At 33.1% G+C, this 9,922-nt stretch overlaps 1 protein-coding gene across 4 annotated transcripts; it reads right to left on the reverse strand.

Moving 5' to 3' along the window:
• Window positions 1-1,921: 1,921 nt before the first annotated feature.
• On the reverse strand, window positions 1,922-6,803 carry LOC137835384 (shaggy-related protein kinase zeta). Of its 4 annotated transcripts, none has more exons than XM_068643865.2 (12): window positions 6,552-6,803; window positions 4,918-5,016; window positions 4,504-4,563; window positions 4,121-4,393; window positions 3,946-4,020; window positions 3,813-3,869; window positions 3,328-3,468; window positions 3,165-3,215; window positions 2,988-3,083; window positions 2,794-2,877; window positions 2,390-2,491; window positions 1,922-2,229 (listed from the first exon to the last, which is right to left on the reverse strand). In XM_068643865.2, the coding sequence occupies exons 1-12, from the start codon at window positions 6,687-6,689 to the stop codon at window positions 2,128-2,130; spliced, it is 1,278 nt and encodes a 425-aa protein (XP_068499966.1). In that variant the 5' UTR covers window positions 6,690-6,803; the 3' UTR covers window positions 1,922-2,127. The 4 variants fall into 4 exon arrangements, with proteins under 4 accessions (XP_068499966.1, XP_068499968.1, XP_090158592.1 ...); XM_068643867.2 differs by having other exon boundaries at window positions 6,335-6,794; XM_090302466.1 differs by lacking the exon at window positions 6,552-6,803 and adding an exon at window positions 5,355-5,442.
• Window positions 6,804-9,922: the final 3,119 nt, after the last annotated feature.

Raw genomic sequence — 9,922 nt, forward strand, 5'->3', positions numbered from 1 at the left:
TGAATCAAATCTTCCTAAAAAATGTTTCTTAATCTCACTTTCTGTGTATCTTCAAATATGGAGGGTAACTAGTTTTATAGCTCTTCAATCTAGACGTTTTAGGCAGTTAAACACGAGCCAAAACAGATTCAAATCAAGTGAAAACAAATTTAATAGCTTTTTGAAAAGCTGTTAAGAAATTCAAAAATCAACCGGTTGAAATGTCGTTTTAACCGGTTTAATTGGTTTTGACAGTTAGTCAACCAAGTCAAAAACAGTTTTGAAAACCCTCAAACAAGCTGAGTGTAAAACAACTGACTAAACCAAGAAATCAACTGGTTGTTTTACACTTGGCTTAGAAAAACACTTTTCTTTTTCAAAACAGATTCATTTAGTTGTGCATTGGTTTAAGAATGAACTTTACAAATTCTAAACAACCTAGAACTAAACCCCAAACACAACAGCACATGCATCAAACTTTCTTCAGAGATTTGAAGGTATTAAAGCTTCATTTTCTACAATATTGACCTGTCAAAAATGATGAACTGTGTAGATTACAACATTGTAGAATATGAAGAGGGCAGGATGCACATCAACCTGTCTTTCATCATCACTAATAAACTATTTCTAAAAGTCACAAGATAAAACTTCATCAAAATTTTGGACAAAATTAAAATAAATATAGATAAACCTATCTTCACCAAAAACATAAACATCCTAATTTAAGAGTATTTAAAGTCAAATTAATTAAAAAAATTAGATGAATTGTAAATACGCTAGTTTAAGAAGATTTAAATTAACTAAAAAAAATTGGTTGGTTTGGGAAATTTGTTGTTGTGAACCACAACCAATTGGATAATGCTTTAAAATAAAAAGAATTGCTAAAATAGTAAAAACATATAATAAAATAGAAAAAACCGTGAAACACAAAAAAAATTGCATAAAAACTAAAATTGAAATGAAGATTAATCAAAAAAGAAAATTGTCCTTGTATACAACCTTCGTCCAATGATTCCAATTATATGTTTTCCTTCTTACTACTTCACAAACACAATATAATTTTAATAAGAATATCAATCACACATGATAATTATTTTTATTAAACCTTACAAAAACACAAAATATAAAAAAAAAAAACATAAAAAAAATAGTATATATGACTTAAATACAAAAATTTGCGATATTTCACATACAGGTTTTCAACGTTTGAAATCAACGTGACACCAAACTACCCCTCGCCGCCACTGCCGCAGAAACGTTCTTCACCATCAGCGTCAATCTCTTTTCAATTTATAATTAAATAAATAAATTTAAATCTAAACCTTCCTTAAGTTGTAGTAGTAGTCATAAAAATTGTAACTGGCGTTGAATTTATCTAAAACAGTTAAGGTATCACTTGGTGACATGGAGTGTATTTTAAATAAATATATTACATATAATAAAATTCAAAAGATATTTTCAAGTCAAAAATATTTTTTCAATTATAAAATCTAGAGTATACTTTTTTAAAAAAAATCGAATTATAAAATTTAAAAATTATTTTTAAATTTCAAAATATCTTTCAAATTTTTAATAAAATGAAGTTGTTATTTTTAAATATATTATAAAATTCAGAGAGTAATTCAGATAAAAAAGTATTTTTAGAAGTAGGGGGTGCTGGAAGAAAATATTAAGGTGCAGGAAGAAATCTCCTAACTTGTATATTTCCGTCCTGCCCCATTACTGGAGCACAAGCCCAATTAGTGTTCTTTTTTTTTTTGTTATTTTGTTTCGCACAAATAGGTATTCATAAACATCATTTGAAACAACATCAAATATGGTTATCTAAAACTCAAGAGAAATTACTACAAAGGTCCAGGGCAAGAACGCCATAATTTAGAATTAGTAACTTTCTACTATATGAGGAAAAAAATTGTACAGATGGAAGGAAGGAGAAGGATGGTTTAACTAGAATGAAATATTAGAGATTAAACATTATAACCATGTTGGGGGTTACATTGAGTATCCAGTACATGTATACATATATCTTCACAACGGGAGTAAAACTCTGCATATTTTGGCCTGACCCCTGTTCTATTGATCACAAACAGGCCACCATGTATTTCACACTAATCACTACAACGGTTGACTCTATGTTTCACTATCTCTTTACATTTGAGTTTGGGTGTCCGTCGGCAAGCCGAAACCGATCTGCCGTCTGACGTGCTCCGGGATGAGCTTAGGAAGCAGTTCAGGGGGCGCTCCATCTAACTGCATTCAGTTTTCATCTCAAAATTATTAACATGTATGGATGTACCATTGTGCAGACCATGCAAAAGACATAATGCTTTTGTTAAGCCCTTCTTGAACAAGAAACAATGCATAAGCATTGAGTATCATATCTAATACAAGAAACCAGTTAGATACATACTTCCTGTTTGAAGTTAAAAAGCGGAGGCAATAAACGACCATTAGGTAGCCGAGCATTGGGCTCACGAAGCTCGTCAAAGAAAGGATGTGCCAATGCTTCCACCTTTAAAATAGAAGCCACCAGTGAAAACTATGCAAATTTTATAGATATTTCTTAATGGTGTATGAATAATAAGTATAATATGATGAAACATGTTAACTTCAATCATACCAATTAACGACATACCAAGGCATGTAGATCTAATCTAAAAGCAAAAACAAATAAGGGAACTTCTATGTTAATGTAAATAGTTTTCGTATCAAAGCTGGATGTTTTAACTTTTAATATACTAATATGATTCAGTGGTAAATGCGCCTTGAAAGGATGGCAATGGAGGAGGCGGTATAAGGTTTTGCCCTACTTACTGCGCTGTAACGAAGTTTTGGTGAATACTGGAGAAGCCTTGATGCAAGGTCAATTGCTTCAGGAGGCATTCGCTTGTGAAAAACCTGAGCCAGGGATCGTTGCACCAAATGTGTCAATGCACCCCAAAAAAAGCTCTCAGAAAAAATGCTTCTTGTTATAAAACAAGAGGAGGGGTAACAACGAACGCAATTACCTTATGCCAAGGATGAGCTTTGATATGGGGGAATCTGAAATCTGTATAATTAGGGTTCATGCATCGAATTTCTTCTCGAGTAGGAGTGCCAAGAACCTACAAGAAAACTCATCAATAGTTATCTCTGTAGCTTGATTCGTACAATTCAGGGTAACATAAGTATAGACAACGCATCACCTTGATAATTTCAACAAGTTGGTCGACCTGATTTTCTCCCGGGAACAAAGGCTAAAGAAATATTATGAAAGTAAGAGAAATCAAGATAACATTTCTCATAAACTAAAGAAACTTGTTATGTACGGGCAACATTAGTGCATAGGTTGCCTAAAGTTTTAACAACCTGGCCTAAAAGAAGTTCTGCAAGGACACAACCAGCTGACCAGATATCAACAGAAGTTGTGTACTCTGTCGCACCAAATATTAGTTCTGGGGCCCGATAGTACCGTGAGCATATGTATGAGATGTTCGATTCACCCTTCACCTGACAAGAAATACATTATTAAAATCATACTTAATTTGTATGAGCAAATATCTGTAATCAAATTAGTATGTGATCCCAACCAATGCCCTTTCTTCTATTTATTGAAAATTTAATGAGTTGGGATCCAGTTTAATGGCAACATTAGTGGTTAGTGGCTATTTACTGAAATGCCAATTATATCACATACAAAATTAAAATGGCACTAGTGAACAAATCTTAAAAGAGCTTTTTGAATTCTATGATCTAGGTATGTTTGCGTATTACACTAGCATTACATATCCAACATTGACGAGGTAACATATATATTTAAATTAATGAAATGTACAAGAAGAAAACCAACATACCAGAACTTTTGCACTCCCAAAATCACAAAGCTTGACTTGATGTGTGAGTGGATCCACCTACAGAACAAATGTACATTGGATTCAGAGTAAAAAAATGCAATCCTTGAGGAAAAATAGCAAATGAACAACTTACCAAAAGATTTTGAGGTTTCACATCCCTATGGCAAACTCCTGGTACGGTATGGATATATGCCAGTCCCCTAAAGATCTAAACATCACATCCCGACTCAAACATTACAAAATTTCAAAAGAAAACGTAAGGAATAAGAATATATCAAACCAAACTGCAAAAAGAGAAAATTTCATACTTGATATGTATATAATTTCACATAGATTAGGGGAATTCTCTGGTTTATACTACTGTAGTGCTTTATAACTCGGTAGATCGTCTCAGGGACATATTCCATCACCAAGTTCAGAAAAAGCTCATCTCTGCTTGTTGTAGAGAAGAAACAGTGCCTCAGGGAAATTACATTTGGGTGATCCATCATGCGCATTAACTGCAATTCCCGATTTTTGTATCGCCTGTCCTGCAAGACCTTCTTTATAGCCACTGCCTCCCCAGTCTCCAAGCACTTTGCCTTTGTTTAGGTGCCCAAGAGTGTGAAGCAATATGAGATTACATGACAGCATGAAAAGCAAAGTAGGAATAGTATCACCTCAAGCTTAATATTCCTTTACTTATCCTTACCTGGAAAACAATTCCAAATGATCCAGTGCCAACAACACGTTCGGCCATGTAACTGATAGTCTGCAAGTACCATTAGAACACAAATTTATGAAGAATAAAAGAAATGGAAACCCATGGAAACATCGACAATCTTAAGCATTTAATTTTATTTAGCCATTATAAAAATGGGAACCAAAGACAATCTATCAATAGAAGGGGGAGCAAAATTAAATTTAAAAAACAAAAAAATTAACATGCGCGTGGATGAAAAACGCCAACTTCTAGCTGACTACAAGTATTATATTTTTGGATGGATCCTTAATGAAACCCACACTGTAGTTACCGAGTCCCAAAAAGGAAGCAAATATTTATATACAGTACAAATGGAATTCTTTTAAAAGAGATTGGAAGTTGACAAGGTTAGAATGTCCGCACTCTTTTAGGTTCACCATTTTTTCCACCAATTGTGGTTGAGATTATATGACCAGTGAGTGCATGTGCTTCATTACCCTCTGCGACAGGAGCAGACATTTCCTGCAATTTACACCAGTAAACAAAATATTGAATGTGGTAAATCAGATCCTTTAATACAGAAATAGAATACAAGACTTTTCTTTATACAATATCCATAATTGCTTATTGAGTTATTTTCAATGAAATTGTCTTAATAGCAATTATCACCAATAATTTGGTTTCGAAACATTTACTTAACATGCCAACCTCATATGACTATGGACAAGTATAAATTAGTCGGACATACATATAGTCAATCTATGCACAACTCAACAAAGTCACCAATGGACATATAAACATATTTATATTTTACATACACAGCAATTTAGCAGACAATACTCGGGTTTAAACACCTATACCTATGATGCTTAATTAAAAGTTTTATATGATACTAGAAAAACTTAGAAATGGATAGATAGTCACCAATCGAAGGGCGAAGTTGAAGATAGGCATAGTGTAAAGAGCTCAAAGGTAATAAGGTATGTCCGCAGACAAAGTTCAATCAGGTTACCATGGTCCACAAGAAAGCATCAATGCCAAAATGCTTTGATATCATTTATGAGACAAGACAGAGAGAGAATATAAGAACACTTATTCCCTGAAGCAAACATAAACCATTTGAACAACAATCCACCAGCAACTCAAGCAAACCCCATGTTAAGCAAGGAACTCCACGTATAATAGAAAAAATATACAGCAAGTAATCTAGAATCAACTTTAAAAGAATCCATGATATTGTTAAAGCCATTTTAATTTCACGGTAAATTAGAGATTAAGTGAAAGCAACGAGGCCTTTAGAACAAAAATAAAACATCAATAGCCTCAAGGTTTTAAACGGCAACTTCAAGGTTTTTGGAGTGCTTGTAATTGAAATTGAGGCCACATTGACTGCAATATTAAAAAAATACAGAGAAAACCAATACTTTGAAACCTTTATTATATTAGGTAAAAATGATAAAAAAAATTGGGAGGTAAATTGTGATATATTCAAACCCATAAAGTGTCTGGAAAAAAAAAACTCTCGCAAGTGAAAGAAACCAAGGAATGGGATGACAAACTCAGGTACACTCAGCTAAGCCAAGTTGAAGTTCGGCTAAGTGCCTAGTCAGACTCTCTCTCTCTCTCTACCTACCTATCTCTTGTTTGAAGAAATGAAAAGCGCAAATTAAAGAACAGGATTCCACATTTTCACTTCACTCGATTCCGTTTCTCTTTTCTGGACCACCAAACCGAAAGTTCCACAAACTTCAATTTTTCAACTCTAAGATCTCAACTCAACCGTGAAAGCACAGTAAAATCCAAATATTAACAATGATAAGAACAATCTGTCCATGCTTACGAAATTTCCAATTCCATTAGCCAAAACAAAGCCATTCCTTCAAGGCAACGTTAGAAAAATCCCGTCGACCTCCAAGCGAACAAAAACAATGCCGGAAACGAGCAGATCGCCGTGAGCTGCGTTCGTACCGAGGCATGTCCAGCGGATCAATGATGATCCGAGGACAGTAAACGGCGCCGTTGCGCACACTGGGAAAATGGCCGAGAGCGGAAATTACCTTATTGGAGGCGGCGTCAGAGCCGCCGCGAGAGTCCACTTTCATAGAGTCATTCTCCGCTTGTGGCGGTTGTTGCGGCGGAGTTGCCACTTGCGGTGGTTGAAGCTGTTGCTGCTGCCCCAACGGCATAGAGGCCATGTGAGAAAAAAGCTCCACACACAACACAACACAAACACTCTCTTTTGTTTCTCTCTCTAAAACGCACTTTCTCTCTCTGTGTTTGTGTTTTGAGGGAATAGTAGTTCTTGGTTCTGGGTCCAGGCTTTCGAGTATATAAAGGGTGAGAGAGTGTGTGATATTAATGTGTCTCTGTGTCTTTTCTCAAGCGCGTGGGGTCGAGAGTGAAGAGCACGCTTCGACGGGAGCCCTGAGATGATACTTCTGCTTTGGAAACGGACGACGAGATTCGTAATCTGGTTGGAAGTATTTACGGGTGAAATATGGTTCGTAGGGTGACGTGGCGAATCGAAGGGAGAGAAGGATCACATGGAACTTGTAATGCTGCATCTACGGAAAATACGTATTCGGAAGTAGTAACGTTGACGTAATGGCAACTTAAAATACTGTCTACTCATTAGTTAATTTAGACTTCTACTTTGTTGGTGACTATAGTTTATTGAGTTTGGGTTATAATAATAATACTTTTTAATGTATAAAATCTATGGAACAAACCTTCCAATTTAAATAATTGCTTTTCCTTTTATGGATAAGTGAGTGCTTTGTTTTATTTATTTTTTATCCGATAAAGAACTTGCTGCTTCATATTTTTCTTTTAAATTACAAATTACTAAATTAAAGAATATAATGTTTTGTAAGTAACTAATGTTACGTGTTTAGTGAAGAAGTAAGGTGAACATTAATAATGATGATATTTTTTAAGTAAATGCGATTTGAAAATGTGTTACTTCTTTTAGAAAAAATAGATAATATAGGAAGAAAATTGTTCTTACATCGAATAAGACTTGAATGAGTGTGTTTTTTTAGTAATGATATTTGAATAAAGATGAATAAAAGATAAAGGGGGAAAAAACTGATAAATCGAAAGCGGCAAATCCTCATCCTCTCATCTCAGTACAAAATTTTACAATTTTAAATTTAATAAAGTTTCCCAATCAAAATAGAAAAATAAATTCTGAATTTCGAAATAAGACATTTGAGTTGTGTCATTTCAAAAACAATTCACCAAATCATCACTAAAAATAATCTCAATCGATATAATGTAAATATCAATAAAAAATCTCTTCAACATTTACTAAAAATATAATAGTTAAGATTCACCCACAAATAATTTTAATCTATATTAATAAAAAGAACTGTTTTTTATAAAATGATAACTCTAATTAGTTGTGAATGAAAAATCATAAGTTGAAAAAATAATATTAAATAGCATGATTTGAACTAATCAAAATCAAGTAAACATCACTCATTTGGTTGATTTGGTGAAGTTGGGTTGAAAGAGTTTTAACTACTTACTATTTTATATTTTAAATTAACTTTTATAATGATAAATTTAAATTTAAAGTAATTAGTAGATAAAATATTGATAGATGGTGTTAGATACCAATTTAAAAACTAATTTATAAATTATTAATAATATAAACTACTTTAGATATTAATAATTTTTTAGTTTATCTAACTTAGTCAATATACATTACAAGAAAAATTATTTTCAACGGGTTATTTTTAGCGTTTCTGACGGTTTTAACCTCTAAATGTTACCCGCAATTTGTTTTTCTATCCACATCTCTATAATAGATTACCAACGATTTTTACTAATCATTGAAAGACAATTACTTTCCAACGAAACCCTCATTATTTTCAGTGGTTTTGAAAACCATGTTTCTTCCAAGAGTTTTCCAAACCCCCATTACTTTCAAGAGTTTTCCAAATCTCCGTTAATTTTATTTTTATATTTTTTAAATGGATTGTTAATTTAACGATGGAGAGTCTAGTATCATTATAATAGTGGTTATTCAGTATTGCACCATATGAGCGATATAGACTAGTTAAATATGAAATAATCAGCATAAGATAATTTACATACCAGCCTCCTTTGTTAACAATATTCTTTTCAAATGAAAGCTTCCAATCTTGTCAATAACCTTCCATATATAGTTGTATTATCTTAAGACCTTCTTGTAGTGTAACAGCTGAAAAAGACATCGAATATTCTTTATACAATTACCAAATATAGTTCCCTTATACTTGTGTTGTGCGGTAATATCATATGGAATTTCTATCTCCTTCTTTAAGAGATCCTAAAAACCACTTAGAATAAAATAAAGATTAATAACAAAGTGATAACAATGGCAGTAGTAGCTGCAAGATTCCAAGGAGACTGACAACTCATGTGAGTGACTTGTGCCTCAAACGCATGAAGCAAAAATTGAGCCTTCCACAGGTGGAATATGAGAGCAAGAAAATTATCAACAGGGGCGAAAGAAATAAGAATAACTGAAAGTAAAGGTCTATGTCATTTTGTTGAGCCTTGTAGGTGGTGTAATGGGAGAGCAACAACAATATATATTACATGCAACAATATATTCCCAAATTCGAATTTCGTTATAGCACAAGCAATAATATTACGATTATGTCTACTAGCAGTGGGTATAGTTTTATTATTCTCTACATTTGATTAGGCTAATTGTAACACCCCATAATTTACATATAACTATTACAATAAAAGTTCTACCAGTTTCTATACAAACCTGGAGTTTTTCAAAACATTCCTAATACATGATTAGGATTTATAAAAATACAAATATTTACATATCCATAGCTCAAAATAAAAATCTAAAACCTCTAAGGCTCTCCTGCACCTGTATGGTCATCTGATCGTGTGCATAGTACAGTCATCGCAGTTCAAACACAGCAAGAAAGGCAAGGGTAAGTTAGTGAAAATAGAATTTTATAATATACACACTTAAATCCAAAGAGAAAACCAAATTACATGATCAATTTCTCAAATTATTCAATTTTCTACAAATCTCAACAATAAAACAATCACATAGATCTCACATGGATATACACATCCAAAATATTAAACAAACAACCCAATATATATAAACACACAACATCACATTGCAAGAGAAATTGAATATTGGGACCACGTCTCTTCCACATCCAGATCTTCTAGCCTAGAGTTCTATTAAAAATTAAATTTAGTTTCCCTTATCTCAATTGCTTAATTTCCAAGCAACTTCTAGAATTTTATTCCCCACAGTCTGGATAAGCTTCAAGATTTACGGGCCTAATGCAAATTATCCAAACAGAACAAAAATTCAGTATATAATAGAATAAGTTGAGAGGATTAAACTTCTTAACTGACCCCACCAAGATTGATGACTAAATCCTAAGGAAAAACAGAGAAC

This window comes from Phaseolus vulgaris, chromosome 5 (genome assembly GCF_051622355.1).
Source record: "Phaseolus vulgaris cultivar YP4 chromosome 5, ASM5162235v1, whole genome shotgun sequence".
Lineage (NCBI taxonomy): Eukaryota > Viridiplantae > Streptophyta > Magnoliopsida > Fabales > Fabaceae > Phaseolus > Phaseolus vulgaris.